General features: G+C 55.6%; 4 protein-coding genes and 1 pseudogene across 14 annotated transcripts in view; 3 read left to right on the forward strand and 2 right to left on the reverse strand.

Annotated features, from left to right (window-relative positions):
- Position 1: 1 nt before the first annotated feature.
- Positions 2–4332, forward strand: LOC131422453 (sulfotransferase 1A1-like). Of its 7 annotated transcripts, none has more exons than XM_058569707.1 (9): positions 2–653; positions 981–1131; positions 1847–2055; positions 2166–2291; positions 2381–2478; positions 3005–3131; positions 3231–3325; positions 3817–3997; positions 4135–4332. In XM_058569707.1, exons 3-9 carry the CDS (start codon positions 1908–1910, stop codon positions 4245–4247), a joined length of 888 nt encoding a protein of 295 aa, XP_058425690.1. In that variant the 5' UTR covers positions 2–653; positions 981–1131; positions 1847–1907; the 3' UTR covers positions 4248–4332. The 7 variants fall into 7 exon arrangements, with proteins under 7 accessions (XP_058425690.1, XP_058425689.1, XP_058425691.1 ...); XM_058569706.1 differs by having other exon boundaries at positions 986–1131; XM_058569708.1 differs by having other exon boundaries at positions 2–238; positions 578–1131.
- Positions 4333–5700: 1368 nt separating this feature from the next.
- On the reverse strand, positions 5701–9326 carry LOC131421978 (SAGA-associated factor 29-like; annotated as a pseudogene).
- Positions 9327–9547: 221 nt separating this feature from the next.
- On the forward strand, positions 9548–10501 carry LOC131421979 (structure-specific endonuclease subunit SLX1-like). The gene is made up of 4 exons (XM_058568851.1): positions 9548–9589; positions 9915–10042; positions 10210–10297; positions 10379–10501. Exons 1-4 carry the CDS (start codon positions 9548–9550, stop codon positions 10406–10408), a joined length of 288 nt encoding a protein of 95 aa, XP_058424834.1. The 3' UTR covers positions 10409–10501.
- Positions 10502–10552: 51 nt separating this feature from the next.
- Positions 10553–14869, forward strand: LOC131422458 (sulfotransferase 1A1). 5 transcript variants are annotated; one of them, XM_058569721.1, is made up of 9 exons: positions 10553–11194; positions 11522–11672; positions 12388–12596; positions 12707–12832; positions 12922–13019; positions 13546–13672; positions 13772–13866; positions 14358–14538; positions 14672–14869. In XM_058569721.1, exons 3-9 carry the CDS (start codon positions 12449–12451, stop codon positions 14782–14784), a joined length of 888 nt encoding a protein of 295 aa, XP_058425704.1. In that variant the 5' UTR covers positions 10553–11194; positions 11522–11672; positions 12388–12448; the 3' UTR covers positions 14785–14869. The 5 variants fall into 5 exon arrangements, with proteins under 5 accessions (XP_058425704.1, XP_058425703.1, XP_058425701.1 ...); XM_058569720.1 differs by having other exon boundaries at positions 11527–11672; XM_058569718.1 differs by having other exon boundaries at positions 10553–11672; positions 12374–12596.
- Positions 14870–15012: 143 nt separating this feature from the next.
- The window catches only part of SGF29 (SAGA complex associated factor 29), a 29733-nt gene continuing 22237 nt past the window's right edge, over positions 15013–22508 (reverse strand). Inside the window, exons 5-10 of the mRNA XM_058569716.1 lie at positions 17747–17811; positions 16818–16947; positions 16597–16743; positions 16291–16326; positions 16024–16186; positions 15013–15236 (exon numbers count right to left, since the gene is read on the reverse strand). Coding sequence (XP_058425699.1) covers positions 15120–15236; positions 16024–16186; positions 16291–16326; positions 16597–16743; positions 16818–16947; positions 17747–17811 — 658 coding nt within the window. The 3' untranslated portion in view covers positions 15013–15119. The remainder of the gene's footprint in view (positions 15237–16023; positions 16187–16290; positions 16327–16596; positions 16744–16817; positions 16948–17746; positions 17812–22508) is intronic.

Below are 22508 nucleotides of genomic sequence, written 5' to 3' on the forward strand. Positions count from 1 at the left end.
GTGGAGCTGGACGCAGAGGCCCCACCAGTCACTGGGTCCTGAGGAGACCAGAGGAGGGAGGAGGGGCCGCTGGCCCCAGCATGGACCAGCCTCTGCCTGGAGGCTCCTCTGCCTCAGCTTTCCCCAGCAAGCTTTTTCTGAGGTCACACAGTTCTTTCAGGGCTTGGGAGACTTTACTCTTGACCCAGAACCCACCCACCTCCAGTGACCAGCTTGACTTGAGACTTGAAAACAAATAGTAAGCACGAAGGCCAAGGAGGGCAGGGGGGTGGCTCTGGCCGCAGAGGCCCTGTGCCTCTCCAGCCCTAACACCTTATCTCTGTCTGTGGAGCCCTCTTCAAACCCAGGGAAACAAAAGCAGCTTCTAGGGACCACTGTTCTTCCAGCAACCACGAGTGAGGCTCCATGAGGTCCCACGGCAGCCGTGGAGCTGGGCTCACTCCCAGGGTTATTACCCTCCAGCGTTCTCGCTCTTTCCTATCCTATGCTGCCTCAAAAAGAGCTTGCCCTACCCTGCTCTGCCCCAGACCCCATCACCCTGCCCCCCCACATCGCTCTGGACTGCCCTTGTGGTCAGAGCCAGCAGTTCCTGTGGGGCCACCCCCGGCCTGAACCCTTGGCGTCTTTAAGAGTGGCCTGGAACCAGCAGACAGGTGAGTGGCCCAGCCCATGCCTTGCCATCAAGATTTCCCCTCCACTCCTCTGCCCTCTCTGGACCGGGTCAGTTAGAAAGAGTTGTCTTTTGGGACACCCTGCAGGGGTGGAGTTTAGAGGGGAAGTAAGGAGTCAGGATTACACAACAAAACCAAAAAGAAAACGGTTGGGTGCTTTTGTCTAGTTGCAGTCCGTCTTTTATTTTCTACATGCTAAACCCACATCTTGGGTTGTCAGGCCACTGTAAGCTTGGCTCCGGCTGGGGTGCTAAGGAGGAGAGCATAGAGGTTCCTCCCATCCCAGACACCACCCTTTCCTTTCTGGAGGAAAGCCAAGTCCCAGTGCTGGCTCCAGATCCCTCCCACTTTGGACCTATAAAACCTTCAGCTCAGAGAGCAGTTCTGCACTCACCACACTGCGCCCACGCTAAGCCACAGCACAGCGAGGTGGTCAGAAGGCCAAGATCAGAGAGGTGAGGTGAGTGCCAGTGGGGGGACAGGCTGGGCCAGACCTCCCTCACCCTGCACTGCTAGCTGCTATCCTACCGTTTGATCTCTCTGCCTCTGCCTCTAACGTCCCTGCCCTTTCCCCACGGATAGCCCATCTCGATCTGCCAATTCCAGCCCGGCCTCTTCAGCTGAGTCAGCACAGTCTTGCTCATTCGCATACCACCCTCTGGCCCCCAAAACAAGCTCCGTTGTTCAACTGGCTGTGTTAACCCCAAGCCAAGATGGGGTGTGGCTGGGCAAGTGGGATCACAGGCCCGGCCAGCCTTCAGGAAGTTTCCATGTGTGAGGGGCCCAGGGGACTTAAGGAGGGGATGACGGGGGGAGGCTGGGAGCCAAGCAGGAAGGAGTAAGGCAGAAAACTGGCTGGCATGGAGTTAGGTCAGGCAGATCCTAGAGGAGTATTTCTTTCAAGGACTTGTTGGAATCTCCTGGAGAGCTTCCAAAAAAATTGCTATCTGGGTCCTGTCTGCAGAGAGTGATTTAACTGGCTTGGGGCAGGGCCCAGGCACTGGGAGTTTCAAAGCTCTGCTGGTAAATCAAAGGAGTAGCCAGAATTGTGACCGACTGTGCAAGCGTTAGATCTGGCTTTGAGTTCATCTCCACCACTCACTAGCTTTGTGGGTGTGGGCAAGTCGCTCAGCCTCCCTCAGCCTCAACTTCATCTTAAAGCAAGAATTCAACAGGTGGCATTCTTGTGACATCGTTGAGGGAAGTAGGCCACACTCTGGCCCCTGACACAGCAGCATGGAGCAGGTCCAGGACACCTCCCGCCCACCACTGGAGTATGTGAAGGGGGTCCCTCTCATCAAGTACTTTGCGGAGGCACTGGGGCCACTGCAGAGCTTCCACGCCTGGCCTGACGACCTGCTCATCAGCACCTACCCCAAATCTGGTAGGTGATCCTCATTACCACCCACCCTTCTCCTGGGCTGCAGTCCCCGCCTTGGGCCAGCAAGGGCATGCCCTCAGACCTGCTCACCTCCTGTTTCCCTCCCTCTCCAGGCACCACCTGGGTGAGCGAGGTCCTGGACATGATCTACCAGGGTGGTGACGTGGAGAAGTGTCGCAGGGCCCCTGTCTTCATCCGTGTGCCCTTCCTTGAGTTTAAGGCCCCAGGGCTTCCCTCAGGTGTGTGGCAGGGCGCTGGGAAGAAGTGGAGCAAAGGGTGGGAGGACCAGGGCTCCAGCTCAGAAGACCTTTCCCTACCCACGGCTTAGGTTTCGAGGTTCTGAGAGACACACCAGCCCCACGGCTCCTCAAGACACACTTGCCGCTGTCCCTGCTCCCCCAGACCCTGCTGGATCAGAAGGTCAAGGTGAGTGGCAGAGGAAGCCAGGGAGGGAGGCTGCTGGGGCCATCCCTGCTTTGGCCCACCTTCTGGGATGGTCTCCTACTTCCTCCAGCCGCCGTCTCACCTTAAGGCGGGAGGCCATCTGCCTCTTGTTCTGATGGAGTCAGATGACCAGTGAAAGGGAGCCTCCTCTGTACAGAGCTGAGAAGAGCAGAGTCTGGGTGCCCACCGGCCCATGGAGGAGGGGGCTGGTGGGCATCTGGCACACCTTGTTCCCAATGTGGGTATGCTGGCACTGAGGGGATCAGATTAGTATAAAATGTGGTTCCAGAGACAGGCCAGGACTTAGGCATCCGAGCAGGGTTCAGGTCCCAGCTCAGTGATGCCAACACCCATGGGAGCACGACCAGTTCATCCTCTAAGCCTGTTTCCCCCTTGGTCAAACCAGGAGGTAACCTCCCTCGCAGGGATGTCGTGAAGCGGAGATCCTCTAGTGCCTGTGTGCTGTGTGGTGATGACACGGGGGGTGGGGGGTCATCCGCCCCTCCAGGTGGTGTATATTGCCCGCAACGCAAAGGACGTGGCCGTCTCCTATTACCACTTCTACCGCATGGCCAGAGTGCACCCTGACCCTGGCACCTGGGACAGCTTCCTGGAGAAGTTCATGGCTGGGGAAGGTGGGCCTGACTCTAGAGGAAGGAGTGGGTGGGACTGAGGGCCAGCCAGCGCAAACTAATACCAACCCTTGTGACTGTGCCCCCTGCCCTTTTCCTCAGTGGCGTATGGGTCCTGGTACCAGCACGTGCAGGAGTGGTGGGAGCTGAGTCACACCCACCCTGTTCTCTACCTCTTCTATGAGGACATGAAGGAGGTGAGAGCACCAGCCACCACTCCCTCCATGTCACGGGGGGGGGGGGGGAGGCGGGAACCTCATGGGGACCTGCCAAGGCCCTCTAAGCCCCCGTCCCCTAGGGCAGCCCCCACCCCGCCTTCCCTGCCCCGGACTCACAGCTGCAGTGCCACCTTGGCGGCAGCACTTCGTACAGCTCTTACTTCCTGCCACCTGAGTCACCAAACTGCCACCAGCAATCTGTCGTTTACTGCTGTTGCTTCTCCCTGCGGCCAGAGTTATGAAAGAGCACTGGCCTGCCCTCAGCCATAAGGAGCCAGAGCTTATTCCAGGGCCACAGGGCAGAAGGCAATTTAATTTGCCCCGTGGAGAGAGGAGCAGAGAGTCAAGGAGCTGGGTCTGAGGTCTCTAAGCGGAAGTGAGAGATCCCAGAGAGGTTAGAGAGGGGCCTCCCTTTTGTTTGCCCAGTGAGCAACCCAAACCTCCACTGAAGAGCCCTTCTGCTGCTCCAGAACCCCAAAAGGGAGATTAAGAAGATCCTGGAGTTTGTGGGGCGTTCCCTGCCAGAAGAGACCGTAGATCACATTGTGCAGCACACATCTTTCAAGGCGATGAAGAAGAATCACATGGCGAACTACAGCACTATCCCCACAGACGTCATGGACCACAACGTTTCTGCCTTCATGAGGAAAGGTGGGTGCCCGCCCAGGACGGGCATGTGGGGAGGCAAGGGTGAAGGCAGCAGCTAGAGCCGGCCCCGAGCCACGTGGGGCCTCCTCTGTGGCCAGGACCTCCAGCCTCCCTCCCTCCCTCCCTCCCTCCTTCCCCAGGCGTCGCAGGGGACTGGAAGACCACCTTCACTGTGGCCCAGAACGAGCGCTTTGACACCGACTATGCTGAGAAGATGGCAGGCTGCAACCTCAGCTTCCGCTCAGAGGTGTGAGAGGTGTTCATCGGACATCACTGCAAAGGGAGTGGTGTGAAAGGAGCCCAATCCCGGCCTCGAGAATAAAATACGATTTGTGTCACACAGAGAGCCTCTGTTGGAAGCAAAGAGCAACCTGAGCTGAAAGAGTAAATGCCCCCTGGGGCCAAATGAGCCATCTGCCCTGTGGCCTCCAGTTCCCCAACTCGCCCTACATGGGGCAGGGAAGAAGGATCTGGAAAAGTAAAACCCAGGAGACACGGGCAAGGGGGAAGAATGTTTATTTGTTCACACAATCTTTTGTTGCATTCCCGCTTGAGGGTGGCAGGCGATAGCGAATCTGCCAGCCTGCTTCACTTTTTCTTGGGCTCCTTACAAGCCACCACGTACCTCTGGGCCACATTGAGGGGAGGGGAGTAACCATCTGCATAGGAGGTGCCTTCAAACAGGACCGAGTAGTCATCCTGGGGCTGTGGCAGGGGGCAGATAGGAGGGGCTGGTCAGAGGCCCCCAGGCCTAGAACTACAGGAACCTCGGGTGCCTAGGCTCCCAGCCTCTCCTGTCCTCCTCTTCGCTCAAGAAGTCTAGATGTTGGAACCCAGGCCCTGCTACTACAGGGCTCTTTCCTCAGCAACAGAGGGCCAAGGGTAGGGGGTCAGAGCAGGGAGAAGGGAGACTGCCTACATGGGTGGGCATAACTGGAGGCTCTGGTGCCTTTCGGGGACCCTGCTTAAAGGGATCAAGGACAACTTAGAGGGCAGTGGGCAGGCATCCTGGAGGAAGAGGGGACAACAGCCTTGAAACTGCCATCAGGTGATGGGTGAGCAGGGTGCCAGCAATGTCCCAGGAGCACAAGGGAGAGCAGCTTCAGGCCAGGAAAGGGGCAGTGGTGCAGGAGGCAGGGGTGGGAAGACAGGCCCTGGGCATGGCGCTTCCTGGCTCAGGGCTCAGGCTGCTCATCTCAGTGCAAAAGCGAGGTTAGACTAGAGGACACACAGGCTCCATTGCACTCGAGACTGGCTAAGGCTCTTAGGGTGGGAAAGAGGAGGGTCAGCTGGCGCTGCCCTGGAGGACAGGGCAGGAGGGGAGTTACAGGGCAGAGCATGAGCAGAAGAGGGAGGGCAACTCGCAGGACCCTCCCAGCCAGAGAGGCCGTGAGATGAGAAGAGGGGAAGGAAGTGGGACGATGACCCCACGACCCATCTGGTCATCCCGGTCCTGGTCTCTGGAGAGTCTCTCCCCTGGGGGCTGCCTTACCCGCTGTGGGGGCGTGTGGATCAGGGCACGGTAGAAGCAGTTGGTCTGGGGATACAGGGCCAGCACGAGCTGCTCCTTCTGGAACAATGCTTCGGGGTCCGTCTCAGGGTTGGCCTTCACTGGGGCAGTGGGATAATGCGCCACTGGCCAGCGTGTGTCTCCTGGAGGAGGGGCTTAGCTGAACCCATGGCCAGCTTGGGGTTCCTTCCCAGCAGCTCGGCTGTCCCCCAGGCTTTCACGGCCCCTCCCTGGCCAGCACACTCACTCTTTGCCTTCTTCATCAATGTCATCTACCTCATACCTGCAGGAGAAGGAAAGGAAAATGGTGGATGCAGGGAGGTGCAAGTTGGGGAGCTGTGAGGAGGGCAAAGAGCAGGGTGAGGAGGCGAAGGAGCAGGGCGGGGAGGAGAAGTAGCCCAAGGAGCCGGCTGCTTCGCTTCACCTGCCATCCCCGTCCCCACAGGCACCCTGTGGGGAAGCTCTTCTCCTGTCCTGCAGATGGGTGACAAAGGAGTAGCCCACGCAGGTGTGATGACAGGAGAGTGGCCCACAGAGCTGGGTGTCCACTCACTTGTTGGTGGCATGGCTGTAACTGACCACCTCAGCCAGGATCCACTGCTCATCCCCATCCATGGCCTTGACCCGGGCTGCCACCTTGTCTCCAGGTTTGGCCACATAGTCCCCAGAGGCCGGAATGGCCCCACAGAGGGGTGGGGGCCTGAGGGTGGGAGAAAGTGTTAGTCCTAGCCCCTTCCATGCCAGCTCCCTGCCAACCCCCGGGCCTGCCCTCACTTGTCACCAGGCTTCCCGATCCACAGGGGCAGGGTCATGGCTGACTGCTGCAGCAGGGTCATCAGCACGCCCCTGCGCATGGTCTTCCGAGGGGGCTCCGAGTCATTGTACAGGCCCGCGATCTTGGCCGCTGTGGGAAGGGAGCTCGAGGCACCAGGGACAGGTGCCTGTCCCCAGACCCACCCTAGCACGCCTGTGGAGCTGTCAGAGGAGTTCAGCCTGGAGCCCCATCCCCCGAGTTAGCACCAAGGGCCCAGATGTGATCCCTGCCCCTCCCACTAGACGCCCACGGTGAGAGAGACGGCCAGGCTACACTAACTGATTGGTGAGACATCAGGTTAGTGGGTACCCTTGGGGCGAGGGAACTAGAGGGGGCAAAAGAGGGCTTCTGAGGTGCTGTCATGTGTTTCTTGACCTGGGTGCTGGTTACATCCGTTTGTTCAGTGAGTGTAAATCTCAGCCGGCTGTAGGTACACTTACGTGCACTTCAGCAAGAGAGAAGTGGGAAAGCCTCAGTCTGAAAGCATTTGCAAGCCACACCCTGTGTAAACTCTGCCTGAAAGGCTGGCTTCAAGACACCTGGGGTGTGGCTCTCAAAAAACAGCCAGGTTCTCACCACGTCAAGAAATGGGAGTCGGGGGAAGGAGGAAGGTGACTGCCCCGTCTGTAGATCAAGAGGGAGAAACAAGAGGGAGCGGGGCAAATCGTCCTGGTCTGCAGAGGGAGAACTGGGAGACCCTGCCTGAGCACTGGGCATGCTCTCCATTCCCACCCCAGTCCCAGGCTGCACAGGTGTGCTTCTCTGTCAGATGCCCACGGAATGATCACACCAGGCTGAGGTTCCAGGCTCCTCCACAGGGAGACGTGACGCTGCTCTTAGGGCCCCTCACTCCGCCTGGTCAAGGAACGCCGAACTTGTCTCTCACTCACCAATCCGCCTCTCTTCCAACAGAGACTTGATTCTGCAATCTTATCTAGGGCTTTCCGGAGGATGCTGAGGTTGGGGAGAAGGGAGAGAAGAGGTCTGGATGAAGGACGAAGCACAGGCTTCTTTTTCTGGTTGCGGGAGGCCGGCTAACTCAGACCGAACCTACTGCCTAAAACTAGAAACCCTACGTCTGTGTTTCTTAATGTGAAAAGCATGAAAGAACTGATGAGACAGTAAGAAGTAGCAGGCCAAAACAATCGAAGGATCCTAGAGACATAAGCAAAGCAGAGAGAGCTGCCTTTGCCTGTGTGTGTTTGACAAATCCTGAAGAAGTTTTGCTGAGTGCTGGCAGCCTCCAACAACCTCCTGCGATTCGGAGGACAGAAGGTCAAAGTCAGGTCTGCCCAAGGCGGGACATGTAACAGGAGACAGTCCAGAGGACTGTGGGGAGTTTTCTTGGCTCAGAGCAGAGCTGGGGTGGAGGGGACTCGTCCCCGAAAGGCTGCAGCCCCAGGAATTCTCTTGAGGGAGGAAGAAATCCTTGTGGGAGGAAGGCTTCTTTATCCTAGACCTTGGAGAAGGTCCCCCAAAGAATACTTCAACAGCAATCAGCAGCACAGACTCCACTCTGGGTCATCTACTCTCCACCATTCCTCTAGCAAACCTTTGGTAAATGCCCACGTGGTTCTGAGGCCTTTGTTCATCGGGAGGGAGACACATGAGAACACAGCACAAGACAGTGTCCCAGTGGGCGTCCTAGAGGACTTGACTCTTGTGGATCTCATCAGGCAGAGGCCAGAATGGGGGCAGCCTTGGTAGAGGGAAGCGGGCTAACCAAAGCAGGGAGGGTGAACACCTTGCCCCATGTGCTCGGGGCGTCGCAGTTCAGCGTTCCTGGGCAGGACCCTGGGAGGGCTCAGCTAGCCCCCCCCGCAGGCTTGTCAGCACTGGGACACAGGGCCGTCAGCATCCAGGAAAGCAGAGACGGAGTAAAAGCAAGGAGGCCAAAGGGAACTTGGAAAGTCTGATCATTGCTGCTGGGCCTGTGAGGAGGACACGGTTTTAGGTAGCATGTCCTAAGCTGTATTCTGTGAGATATTAATGGAGTGGTTTTCAGCCCCAGCTGGACATTAGAATCCCCTGGGGAATTAAAAAAAAAATCCCAAATGTTTTAAGCAAGAATCGTAAACAGATGCCCAAACTAGTGGGTCTGATGTGAAATGGGACATTTACATAGTCTCCCAGTATCTTCCATAAGACACTTACTAATTACGTGGTGGAAAACAGCAATAACTGGATGCGGGAGAAACCAGGAAGAGACCACCTTAACCCACGGGACAGTGTCTTGCTCCTTCTAATATGATGCGCTGGGGACACCATCACTTCTGTGCTGTTACTGCCAAGAGCGTAAAACCTGAATGTAACCCTGAGGGAACCTCAGACAAACCCAAGTGAGGGGCATTCTACAAAGTCACTGGCCTATAATCTTCAAAATGTCAAGGTCATGAAAGGCAAAGACAGCCTGGGAACTGGTCCAGATTGAAGGAGACTGGAGAGACCTGATAATAAATGCAGTGGTGATCTGGGCTAGACAGATGGTCTTTTCTTTTGCCATAGAGGACATTAGTGGATGGTGATGAAATCTGAATAAGATTTGTAGGTTAGTGAATAGTTTTACATCAGTGTTAATTTCCTGACTTTCAGACATGTAGTACCACCGTTGTAAAAGAGTGTCACTGTCCTTAGGAAATACTGACTGATGTATTTGGAGGTCAAAGAGGATTGTGTCTGCAACGGAAAGGGTTCAGGAAAAAAAAAGGGTGTGTATACATAGAGAATGATAAAGCAGATGTGGTAAAATATTACATTTATGTAAGTCTGAAATTACATACAAATAAAAGGTTAAATCAATATCAACGTCTGAGCTCCACCTCAATTAAACCAGACCCTCTGGGCGCAGCCAGACTTGAGAACCAGAGTGTAAATGTATTCCACTGCCAGCAACTTTGTGAAACACTGAGTTAAAGAAATTGTTGTAGAACTTGGCAGAGCCTTTAATATCTTAACTTGCATCGTGAATCTCTAGGAGAGGAAGGCAGTACTCCATTTCGTAAAGTCATTGCAGTTCCACTGCAGAGACTGGACGAAACCAAGTTTTAAGCACCTCCACAAAGAACATGTACCTCCCTGAAGGGTGCAGGGCCTCGCGGGCTAGGCTTGAAGCCGTGTGTGCTTCAAGTCCCCATACTGGACTCCACAAGGGCAGTTCTTGTTCACTACTGTAAACGGGGTCTGGCACAGACCAGGTGGCCAGTAAATATTTAATAGATTAACTGAGATGATGGGCCTGACTTCTGTTGAGCTCTCAGTGAATGTAAGGAAGGTGAGTACTTGCCATTCGGAGACTGAGCGACCCGCCTGAGATCACATAGCCTGTAAGGAACTACGGGTCTGGTTGCGGTGGCCATGCTGTTATATAATCACTGCTAATTCTCAGAGAAAACTGGCCAACTTAGTCCCTGTGGGCAAGTACTGTAACTTCCTTCTCTGTGCCTGTTTCTTTATCCATAAAATGCAAATAATAGCAGTCCGTTCCCCATAGGGTTGTCGTATGTAAAGCTCCTGGAACAGTGGTCCACAGAACTCGTCATGCGTGTTAGCTACGTCATTACCCCGTTTTCCTCTTACCTGCCTGCCACCTCTGACAGGATGAAGAGGACCCTCTGTGTTGCCCCCACCCTGGCTGCCCGCTAAGGGCCCATGTGATCTGCCTTGCAGAGGAGTTCCTGCAGGAGGAGCCAGGGCAGCTTCTGCCCCTAGAGGGCCAATGCCCTGGGTGAGTCCAGCACCCCTACCCTAGCCTGGTTTAGCTCTGGGAAGATGGTACCCAGTTGTCAAGGTCCAGGCCCGGGGCAGCTGAGCCCTCATCTTGGCACCCAGGGCCTGGCCTGGAGGCCTGCGATGCCTGACTCTGTATCTCCCACCAACTGCACCCCTTGGTAGCTGTAAGAACTCACTGCTGTGGGGAGATCTGATCTGGCTGTGCCAGATGGGCACCGAGGAGGAAGAAGAGGACTTGGAATTAGAAGAGGTGAGAAGCGGCTTTGGCTCCAGCCTCTCTACCCTACTTCATCCTCTAGGCTTCTTTTGACCAACACTGTTGTCCCCACAGGACCACTGGACAGACATGCTGGAGACCTGATCCTCAGCATCGCCAAAGCTCCACCCACTCCTCCTCTGTGCCACCCCCTGCGGTTCTGGGCCGTTTTTACTTGAGTACAATAAAAAGTCTGAGCTAAGGATACCTCTGGTGTTTGCCGGGGGCAGGAGGGGCAGTGGAGCTGGACGCAGAGGCCCCACCAGTCACTGGGTCCTGAGGAGACCAGAGGAGGGAGGAGGGGCCGCTGGCCCCAGCATGGACCAGCCTCTGCCTGGAGGCTCCTCTGCCTCAGCTTTCCCCAGCAAGCTTTTTCTGAGGTCACACAGTTCTTTCAGGGCTTGGGAGACTTTACTCTTGACCCAGAACCCACCCACCTCCAGTAACCAGCTTGACTTGAGACTTGAAAACAAATAGTAAGCACGAAGGCCAAGGAGGGCAGGGGGGATGCTCTGGCCGCAGAGGCCCTGTGCCTCTCCAGCCCTAACACCTTATCTCTGTCTGTGGAGCCCTCTTCAAACCCAGGGAAACAAAAGCAGCTTCTAGGGACCACTGTTCTTCCAGCAACCACGAGTGAGGCTCCATGAGGTCCCACGGCAGCCGTGGAGCTGGGCTCACTCCCAGGGTTATTACCCTCCAGCGTTCTCGCTCTTTCCTATCCTATGCTGCCTCAAAAAGAGCTTGCCCTACCCTGCTCTGCCCCAGACCCCATCACCCTGCCCCCCCACATCGCTCTGGACTGCCCTTGTGGTCAGAGCCAGCAGTTCCTGTGGGGCCACCCCCGGCCTGAACCCTTGGCGTCTTTAAGAGTGGCCTGGAACCAGCAGACAGGTGAGTGGCCCAGCCCATGCCTTGCCATCAAGATTTCCCCTCCACTCCTCTGCCCTCTCTGGACCGGGTCAGTTAGAAAGAGTTGTCTTTTGGGACACCCTGCAGGGGCGGAGTTTAGAGGGGAAGTAAGGAGCCAGGATTACACAACAAAACCAAAAAGAAAACGGTTGGGTGCTTTTGTCTAGTTGCAGTCCGTCTTTTATTTTCTACATGCTAAACCCACATCTTGGGTTGTCAGGCCACTGTAAGCTTGGCTCCGGCTGGGGTGCTAAGGAGGGTAGCACAGAGGGTCCTCCCATCCCAGACACCACCCTTTCCTTTCTGGAGGAAAGCCAAGTCCCAGTGCTGGCTCCAGATCCCTCCCACTTTGGACCTACAAAACCTTCAGCTCAGAGAGCAGTTCTGCACTCACCACACTGCGCCCACGCTAAGCCACAGCTCAGCGAGGTGGTCAGAAGGCCAAGATCAGAGAGGTGAGGTGAGTGCCAGTGGGGGGACAGGCTGGGCCAGACCTCCCTCACCCTGCACTGCTAGCTGCTATCCTACCGTTTGATCTCTCTGCCTCTGCCTCTAACGTCCCTGCCCTTTCCCCACGGATAGCCCATCTCAATCTGCCAATTCCAGCCCGGCCTCTTCAGCTGAGTCAGCACAGTCTTGCTGATTCGCATACCACCCTCTGGCCCCCAAAACAAGCTCCGTTGTTCAACTGGCTGTGTTAACCCCAAGCCAAGATGGGGTGTGGCTGGGCAAGTGGGATCACAGGCCCGGCCAGCCTTCAGGAAGTTTCCATGTGTGAGGGGTCCAGGGGACTTAAGGAGGGGATGACGGGGGGAGGCTGGGAGCCAAGCAGGAAGGAGTAAGACAGAAAACTGGCTGGCAGGGAGTTAGGTCAGGCAGGTCCTAGAGGAGTATTTCTTTCAAGGACTTGTTGGAATCTCCTGGAGAGCTTCCAAAAAAACGGCTGTCTGGGTCCTGTCTGCAGAGAGTGATTTAACTGGCTTGGGGCAGGGCCCAGGCACTGGGAGTTTCAAAGCTCTGCTGGTAAATCAAAGGAGTAGCCAGAATTGTGACCCACTGTGCAGGCGTTAGATCTGGCTTTGAGTTCATCTCCACCACTCACTAGCTTTGTGGGTGTGGGCAAGTCGCTCAGCCTCCCTCAGCCTCAACTTCATCTTAAAGCAAGAATTCAACAGGTGGCATTCTTGTGACATCGTTGAGGGAAGTAGGCCACACTCTGGCCCCTGACACAGCAGCATGGAGCAGGTCCAGGACACCTCCCGCCCGCCACTGGAGTATGTGAAGGGGGTCCCTCTCATCAAGTACTTTGCGGAGGCACTGGGGCCACTGCAGAGCTTCCACGCCTGGCCTGACGACCTGCTCATCAGCACCTACCCCAAATCTGGTAGGTGATCCTCATTACCACCCACCCTTCTCCTGGGCTGCAGTCCCCGCCTTGGGCCAGCAAGGGCATGCCCTCAGACCTGCTCACCTCCTGTTTCCCTCCCTCTCCAGGCACCACCTGGGTGAGCGAGGTCCTGGACATGATCTACCAGGGTGGTGACGTGGAGAAGTGTCGCAGGGCCCCCGTCATCATCCGTGTGCCCTTCCTTGAGTTTAAGGTCCCAGGGCTTCCCTCAGGTGTGTGGCAGGGCGCTGGGAAGAAGTGGAGCAAAGGGTGGGAGGACCAGGGCTCCAGCTCAGAAGACCTTTCCCTACCCACGGCTTAGGTTTCGAGGTTCTGAGAGACACACCAGCCCCACGGCTCCTCAAGACACACTTGCCGCTGTCCCTGCTCCCCCAGACCCTGCTGGATCAGAAGGTCAAGGTGAGTGGCAGAGGAAGCCAGGGAGGGAGGCTGCTGGGGCCATCCCTGCTTTGGCCCACCTTCTGGGATGGTCTCCTACTTCCTCCAGCCGCCGTCTCACCTTAAGGCGGGAGGCCATCTGCCTCTTGCTCTGGTGGAGTCAGATGACCAGTGAAAGGGAGCCTCCTCTGTACAGAGCTGAGAAGAGCAGAGTCTGGGTGCCCACCGGCCCATGGAGGAGGGGGCTGGTGGGCATCTGGCACACCTTGTTCCCAATGTGGGTATGCTGGCACTGAGGGGATCAGATTAGTATAAAATGTGGTTCCAGAGACAGGCCAGGACTTGGGCATCCGAGCAGGGTTCAGATCCCAGCTCACTGATGCCAACACCCATGGGAGCACGACCAGTTCATCCTCTAAGCCTGTTTCCCCCTTGGTCAAACCAGGAGGTAACCTCCCTCGCAGGTATGCCGTGAAGCGGGGAATGTCTAGTGCCTGTGTGCTGTGTGGTGATGACACGGGGGGTGGGGGGTCATCTGCCTCTACAGGTGGTGTATGTCGCCCGCAACGCAAAGGACGTGGCCGTCTCCTATTACCACTTCTACCGCATGGCCAAAGTGCACCCTGACCCTGGCACCTGGGACAGCTTCCTGGAGAAGTTCATGGCTGGGGAAGGTGGGCCTGACTCTAGAGGAAGGAGTGGGTGGGACTGAGGGCCAGCCAGCGCAAACTAATACCAACCTCCGTGTCTCTGCCCCCTGCCCTTTTCCTCAGTGTCGTATGGGTCCTGGTACCAGCACGTGCAGGAGTGGTGGGAGCTGAGTCACACCCACCCTGTTCTCTACCTCTTCTATGAGGACATGAAGGAGGTGAGAGCACCTGCCACCACTCCCTCCATGTCACGGGGGGGGGGGGAGGCGGGAACCTCACGGGGACCTGCCAAGGCCCTCTAAGCCCCCGTCCCCTAGGGCGGCCCCCACACCGCCTTCCCTGCCCCGGACTCACAGCTGCAGTGCCACCTTGGCGGCAGCACTTCGTACAGCTCTTACCTCCTGGCACCTGAGTCACCAAACTGTGCCACCAGCAATCAGCCGTTTACTGCTGTTGCTTCTCCCTGCGGCCAGAGTTATGAAAGAGCACTGGCCTGCCCTCAGCCATAAGGAGCCAGAGCTTATTCCAGGACCACAGGGCAGAAGGCAATTTAATTTGCCCCGTGGAGAGAGGAGCAGAGAGTCAAGGAGCTGGGTCTGAGGTCTCTAAGCGGAAGTGAGAGATCCCAGAGAGGTTAGAGAGGGGCCTCCCTTTTGTTTGCCCAGTGAGCAACCCAAACCTCCACTGAAGAGCCCTTCTGCTGCTCCAGAACCCCAAAAGGGAGATTAAGAAGATCCTGGAGTTTGTGGGGCGTTCCCTGCCAGAAGAGACCGTAGATCACATTGCCCAGCACACATCTTTCAAGGAGATGAAGAAGAATCCCATGGCGAACTACAGCACTATCCCCCCAGACATCATGGACCACAACGTTTCCGCCTTCATGAGGAAAGGTGGGTGCCCTCCCAGGACGGGCATGTGGGGAGGCAAGGGTGGAGGCAGCAGCTAGAGCCGGCCCCGAGCCACGTGGGGCCTCCTCTGTGGCCAGGACCTCCAGCCTCCCTCCCTCCCTCCCTCCTTCCCCAGGCGTCGCAGGGGACTGGAAGACCACCTTCACTGTGGCCCAGAACGAGCGCTTTGACACCGACTATGCTGAGAAGATGGCAGGCTGCAACCTCAGCTTCCGCTCAGAGGTGTGAGAGGTGTTCATCGGACATCACTGCAAAGGGAGTGGTGTGAAAGGAGCCCAATCCCGGCCTCGAGAATAAAATACGATTTGTGTCACACAGAGAGCCTCTGTTGGAAGCAAAGAGCAACCCGAGCTGAAAGAGTAAATGCCCCCTGGGGCCAAATGAGCCATCTGCCCTGTGGCCTCCAGTTCCCCAACTCGCCCTACATGGGGCAGGGAAGAAGGATCTGGAAAAGTAAAACCCGGGAGACACAGGCAAGGGGGAAGAATGTTTATTTGTTCACACAATCTTTTGTTGCATTCCCGCTTGAGGGTGGCAGGCGATAGCGAATCTGCCAGCCTGCTTCACTTTTTCTTGGGCTCCTTACAAGCCACCACGTACCTCTGGGCCACATTGAGGGGAGGGGAGTAACCATCTGCATAGGAGGTGTCTTCAAACAGGACCGAGTAGTCATCCTGGGGCTGTGGCAGGGGGCAGATAGGAGGGGCTGGTCAGAGGCCCCCAGGCCTAGACCGACAGGAACCTCGGGTGCCTGGGCTCCCAGCCTCTCCTGTCCTCCTCTTCGCTCAAGAAGTCTAGATGTTGGAACCCAGGCCCTGCTACTACAGAGCTGTTTCCTCAGCAACAGAGGGCCAAGGGTAGGGGGTCAGAGCAGGGAGAAGGGAGACTGCCTACGTGGGTGGGCATAACTGGAGGCTCTGGTGCCTTTCAGGGACCCTGCTTAAAGGGATCAAGGACAACCTAGAGGGCAGCGGGCAGGCATCCTGGAGGAAGAGGGGACAACAGCCTTGAAACTGCCATCAGGTGATGGGTGAGCAGGGTGCCAGCAATGTCCCAGGAGCACGAGGGAGAGCAGCTTCAGGCCAGGAAAGGGGCAGTGGTGCAGGAGGCAGGGGTGGGAAGACAGGCCCTGGGCACGGCGCTTCCTGGCTCAGGGCTCAGGCTGCTCATCTCAGTGCAAAAGCGAGGTTAGACTAGCGGACACACAGGCTCCATTGCACTCGAGACTGGCTAAGGCTCTTAGGGTGGGAAAGAGGAGGGTCAGCTGGCGCTGCCCTGGAGGACAGGGCAGGAGGGGAGTTACAGGGCAGAGCATGAGCAGAAGAGGGAGGGCAACTCGCAGGACCCTCCCAGCCTGAGAGGCCGTGAGATGAGAAGAGGGGAAGGAAGTGGGACGATGACCCCACGACCCATCTGGTCATCCCGGTCCTGGTCTCTGGAGAGTCTCTCCCCTGGGGGCTGCCTTACCCGCTGTGGGGGCGTGTGGATCAGGGCACGGTAGAAGCAGGTGGTCTGGGGATACAGGGCCAGCACGAGCTGCTCCTTCTGGAACAATGCTTCGGGGTCCGTCTCAGGGTTGGCCTTCCACTGGGGCAGTGGGATGATACGCCGCCGGCTCAGTGTGTGTCTCCTGGAGAGGGGGCTTAGGTCAACCCATGGCCAGCTTGGGGCTCCTTCCCAGCAGCTCGGCTGTCCCCCAGGCTTTCACGGCCCCTCCCTGGCCAGCACACTCACTCTTTGCCTTCTTCATCAATGTCATCTACCTCATACCTGCGGGAGAAGGAAAGGAAAATGGTGGATGCAGGGAGGTGCAAGTTGGGGAGCTGTGAGGAGGGCAAAGAGCAGGGTGAGGAGGCGAAGGAGCAGGGCGGGGAGGAGAAGTAGCCCAAGGAGCCGGCTGCTTCGCTTCACCTGCCATCCCCGTCCCCACAGGCACCCTGTGGGGAAGCTCTTCTCCTGTCCTGCAGATGGGTGACAAAGGAGTAGCCCACGCAGGTGTGATGACAGGAGAGTGGCCCACAGAGCTGGGTGTCCACTCACTTGTTGGTGGCATGGCTGTAACTGACCACCTCAGCCAGGATCCACTGCTCATCCCCATCCACGGCCTTGACCCGGGCTGCCACCTTGTCTCCAGGTTTGGCCACATAGTCCCCAGAGGCCGGAATGGCCCCACAGAGGGGTGGGGGCCTGAGGGTGGGAGAAAGTGTTAGTCCTAGCCCCTTCCATGCCAGCTCCCCGCCAACCCCCGGGCCTGCCCTCACTTGTCACCAGGCTTCCCGATCCACAGGGGCAGGGTCATGGCTGACTGCTGCAGCAGGGTCATCAGCACGCCCCTGCGCATGGTCTTCCGAGGGGGCTCCGAGTCATTGTACAGGCCCGCGATCTTGGCCGCTGTGGGAAGGAAGTGAGCCCGAGGCACCAGGGACAGGTGCCTGTCCCCAGACCCACCCTAGCACGCCTGCGTGGAGCTGTCAGAGGAGTTCAGCCTGGAGCCCCATACCCCGAGTTAGCACCAAGGGCCCAGATGTGATCCCTGCCCCTCCCACTAGACGCCCACGGTGAGAGAGACGGCCAGGCTACACTAACAGATTGGTGAGATGTCAGGTACCCTTGGGGCGAGGGAACTAGTGGGGGCAAAAGAGGGCTTCTGAGGTGCTGTCATGTGTTTCTTGACCTGGGTGCTGGTTACATCCGTTTGTTCAGTGAGTGTAAATCTCAGCCGGCTGTAGGTACACTTAACGTGAACTTCAGCAAGAGAGAAGTGGGAAAGCCTCAGTCTGAAAGCATTTGCAAGCCACACCCTGTGTAAACTCTGCCTGAAAGGCTGGCTTCAAGACACCTGAGGTGTGGCTCTCAAAAAACAGCCAGGTTCTCACCACGTCAAGAAATGGGAGTCGGGGGAAGGAGGAAGGTGACTGCCCCGTCTGTAGATCAAGAGGGAGAAAGAAGAGGGAGCGGGGCAAATCGTCCTGGTCTGCAGAGTGAGAACTGGATGACCCTGCCTGAGCACTGGGCATGCTCTCCATTCCCACCCCAGTCCCAGGCTGCACAGGTGCGCTTCTCTGTCAGAAGCCCACGGAATGATCACACCAGGCTGAGGTTCCAGGCTCCTCCACAGGGAGACGTGATGCTGCTCTTAGGGCCCCTCACTCCGCCTGGTCAAGGAACACCGAACTTGTCTCTCACTCACCAATCCGCCTCTCTTCCAACAGAGACTTGATTTCCGCAATCTTATCTAGGGCTTTCCGGAGGATGCTGAGGTTGGGGAGAAGGGAGAGAAGAGGTCTGGATGAAGGACGAAGCAAAGACTTCTTTTTCTGGTTGTGGGAGTCTGGCTAACTCAGACCGACCCTACTGCCTAAAACTAGAAACCCTACGTCTGTGTTTCTTAATGTGAAAAGCATAAAAGAACTGATGAGACAGTAAGAAGTAGCAGGCCAAAACAATCATAGGATCCTAGAGACATAAGCAAAGCAGAGAGAGCTGCCTTTGCCTGTGTGTGTTTGACAAATCCTGAAGAAGTTTTGCTGAGTGCTGGCAGCCTCCAACAACCTCCTGCGATTCGGAGGACAGAAGGTCAAAGTCAGGTCTGCCCAAGGCGGGACATGTAACAGGAGACAGTCCAGAGGACTGTGGGGAGTTTTCTTGGCTCAGAGCAGAGCTGGGGTGGAGGGGACTCGTCCCCGAAAGGCTGCAGCCCCAGGAATTCTCTTGTGGGAGGAAGAAATCCTTGTGGGAGGAAGGCTTCTTTATCCTAGACCTTGGAGAAGGTCCCCCAAAGAATACTTCAACAGCAATCAGCAGCACAGACTCCACTCTGGGTCATCTACTCTCCACCATTCCTCTAGCAAACCTTTGGTAAATGCCCACGTGGTTCTGAAGCCTTTGTTCATCGGGAGGGAGACACATGAGAACACAGCACAAGACAGTGTCCCAGTGGGCGCCCCGGAGGACTTGACTCTTGTGGAGCTCATCAGGCAGAGGCCAGAATGGGGGCAGCCTTGGTAGAGGGAAGCGGGCTAACCAAAGCAGGGAGGGTGAACACCTTGCCCCATGTGCTCGGGGCGTCGCAGTTCAGCGTTCCTGGGCAGGACCCTGGGAGGGCTCAGCTAGCCCCCCCCGCAGGCTTGTCAGCACTGGGACACAGGGCCGTCAGCATCCAGGAAAGCAGAGACGGAGTAAAAGCAAGGAGGCCAAAGGGAACTTGGAAAGTCTGATCATTGCTGCTGGGCCTGTGAGGAGGACACGGTTTTAGGTAGCATGTCCTAAGCTGTATTCTGTGAGATATTAATGGAGTGGTTTTCAGCCCCAGCTGGACATTAGAATCCCCTGGGGAATTAAAAAAAAATCCCAAATGTTTTAAGCAAGAATCGTAAACAGATGCCCAAACTAGTGGGTCTGATGTGAAATGGGACATTTACATAGTCTCCCAGTATCTTCCATAAGACACTTACTAATTACGCGGTGGAAAACAGCAATAACTGGATGCGGGAGAAACCAGGAAGAGACCACCTTAACCCACGGGACAGTGTCTTGCTCCTTCTAATATGATGCGCCGGGGACACCATCACTTCTGTGCTGTTACTGCCAAGAGCGTAAAACCTGAATGTAACCCTGAGGGAACCTCAGACAAACCCAAGTGAGGGGCATTCTACAAAGTCACTGGCCTATAATCTTCAAAATGTCAAGGTCATGAAAGGCAAAGACAGCCTGGGAACTGGTCCAGATTGAAGGAGACTGGAGAGACCTGATAATAAATGCAGTGGTGATCTGGGCTAGACAGATGGTCTTTTCTTTTGCCATAGAGGACATTAGTGGATGGTGATGAAATCTGAATAAGATTTGTAGGTTAGTGAATAGTTTTACATCAGTGTTAATTTCCTGACTTTCAGACATGTACCATCGTTGTAAAAGAGTGTCACTGTCCTTAGCAAATACTGACTGATGTATTTGGAGGTCAAGGGGCATCGTGTCTATAACGGAAACCGTTCAGGAAAAAAATAGCGTGTGTATACATAGAGAATGATAAAGCAGATGTGGTAAAATATTACATTTATGTAAGTCTGAAATTACATACAAATAAAAGGTTAAATCAATATCAATGTCTGAGCTCCACCTCAATTAAACCAGACCCTCTGGGCGCAGCCAGACTTGAGAACCAGATTGTAAATGTATTCCACTGCCAGCAACTTTGTGAAACAGAGTTAAAGAAATTGTTGTAGAGCTTGGCAGAGCCTTTAATATCTTAACTTGCATCGTGAATCTCTAGGAGAGGAAGGCAGTACTCCATTTCGTAAAGTTATTGCAGTTCCACTGCAGAGATTCGAGGAAACAATGTTTTAAGACCATTTACTATGTAAAAAGCACTTTTCTGGAACTGAAACTTCTCCATCTCAGAACCATACAAGCTTTAGTTCATCTAGTATTACCTCCCAGGCAAAGCATGGGCCCCTACCTTCTGACAGGCAGCCAGCCTGCCTGACAGCACCCTTCGGGGATGGGGCCACCCCAAGAGTCCCCCTTCACCTGGGACAGTTAAGGAAGGGCTTTTTTCTGGCTGACGTTCCTTTGATCGCAGCCAACAGCCCCAAGCCCTAACCTTCCTCCCCCGACCCCAGCACCTCCTCCCTGACCATTAGCAAGGGGCTAAGACAGTGTGGGCCCTTTAAAATAATCCAATACAGCTGCATACAAATGCACAGTGTAATAATTTGATTAGGGGAACCTTTTAAAAAGAAAAAAGATAAAAAAAATTTCCTTTTAGGCCACCTCTCTGGCTGAGATGGTTGGAGTTGTGTTTGTAGAGCATCTTAGAAGGAAAGCAGCTGACCACAGGGGTGCTGGACAGGTGGAACCCTCCTCCCCTCCGCCCACCTAGAGCAGGAGGAACCTGCGGCCGCACCGCTGGCTTCTTTGCACCCTCTCGGCTGCAGGCTGCAGAGGGGGAGTGGCTGCAATAGAGGGATAAGGTAACAGGTGGTAGCTTCTCAGGCACATGGCTTCTTTGCCCACCTCTAAGTGGTCTCTGTTTGAGTGTGGTCCGTGTCAGGGGTGAGGAGGGAGAAATACCTTTCTCTGGCTTCCGAGCTGACACATCTCGTGACATGTCTAGACTAGAGCACGACCTCTGGTCAGCAACATGGGTCAATATCCATGCTGCAGGTGCCCACCAGCAAATGGTCTGCTTCCAGGCCTCAGCACCTGGCTCAGAAAGATGGTCCCACCACCACGGCCTTCATTCTCTCCTCCAGGCTTGTGAGTCATTCAGGCCCTTGGAAAGCTAAGCTACACCTCTGCCTGCACTGGCTTAGCCACTATTAAACGACCTTCCCTAGCTGGAACTGAGTGGCTGAGGCTGTTCAAAGAAAGAGAGATAGCCACTGTCTGTGGCCAAAGTGTCCCAGAGGACACTATCCCTTACGCCGTGCACTCGGCCCTTTGAGAGCTGCAGCTTGAGAAATGCCTTTTGAACTCTTAGAAAATCACTTTTTCCCACCCAGGAATGGCTGCCCATCCTCCACTGGAATATGGAGAGGGAGGCCTTTGACCTTGTTTCCCTTTGACCCCTGCTGCCAGTGTGCCACCTTAAGGCCTTTTAAAAAAAGAGATGATTGTTAAATGAAGACACAGGGGCTACTTTCCATTTTCTGCAAAGCAGGAGGAGGAGAACCAGCTGGGAGGCAGCTGTGGTGCACACGGCAGAAAGCACAGCAATGCACCACAGGACTCATGGGACTCGGGCTAGTTCCTGACTAGGGCTCTTGGCCTCTTCAGTTTCTTGAGAGTTTTAATTAATCCCTTTAGAAAATGGGCTGATGTGTGTTACACCACCTGGATCAGCGCCATAGGAACATACAGTAACGTATGTTTTCCCCAACTAGACTCGGAGCTCCCTGCGGGCAGGGGGAGTCTCGGCCATCTCGCCCGCTCTCCCGTTCCCAGGATGGCGTTTGGAGGTGAGGAGGCCTTACTCGGTGTTTAGTCAATAAATGTACGAACGTTTAAGAGTCTGAAAAGTGAAATGCAGCAGAATTGCAAGAAGTTGGGACTGCAGTTATGAAACAAGCTTATAAATGTTTAACCCTAGTTCAGTCAATGCCAGAGAGAGCCCACACCAAACTGGTCTCAGAAGCGGTCACCTCACTTTGCCAGCAGATGAGAGGGGAAGGGACAGTTTGCCTTTTACTGTCATGTGAGCCTGAGTCACTCTGACTTACGCAAGCCAAACTCCAACCAGGTGAGTGGGAAAGGGCCCAACTGTGGCCAGATGATAAACTTGCAAATCAGGGAGAATATGGGGGTGGGGAAGGGTGGGCTGGAGAGCCAAGAAGTCAACACCTCCAATCAGAATTCAGTGTCTCCTCTCCCCACCCCTAGTCGGCCTCACCCTTTTGTTCTGCTCCCCAACCTGGCATAGGGATCCCCATCAGATCCCTTTGTCCAAGCTAAAAACCTTGGAATCTTCAACTTCTCTCTTCCCAACTGGTCCCCCAATTTGATCTCAGAAATTGCCCTTGAACCCATTCTTGCTTGTCCATCCCCACTGCCACTGTCTCAGCTCAACTCCATTACCATCTCTTGTCTCCTAACTAGCCTTGCATCTCACCCAGTCTACTCTCCATGGAGCCTTCATTGGCTCCCTGTGGCCTCCAGGATAAAGTCCAGGTATTGGAGGCCCTCCACATCCTGCCCTCTCCTTCCCCAGCCATACAGGACTAGTTCTCACTCCCCACATGCACTGCCCTGCAGGCACTCCTTCACGGCCTTTGCACACTCTGTCCCTTCTGCCTGGGCTCTCAGTCTTGTCTGCCTACTGACCCCTAGCTCATCTCTCCTCCTTCCTGAGGCTGTCCCAGATCCCCAGGCACAGTAAGCCCCATCTCTGCCAGCCCACCAACTACACTGTCCTGTAACTGTTTTTTTTAGGGTATCTCTCCTTTCTGGACTGCTTG

The sequence above is a fragment of the Diceros bicornis genome, chromosome 26, assembly GCF_020826845.1.
Source record: "Diceros bicornis minor isolate mBicDic1 chromosome 26, mDicBic1.mat.cur, whole genome shotgun sequence".
Lineage (NCBI taxonomy): Eukaryota > Metazoa > Chordata > Mammalia > Perissodactyla > Rhinocerotidae > Diceros > Diceros bicornis.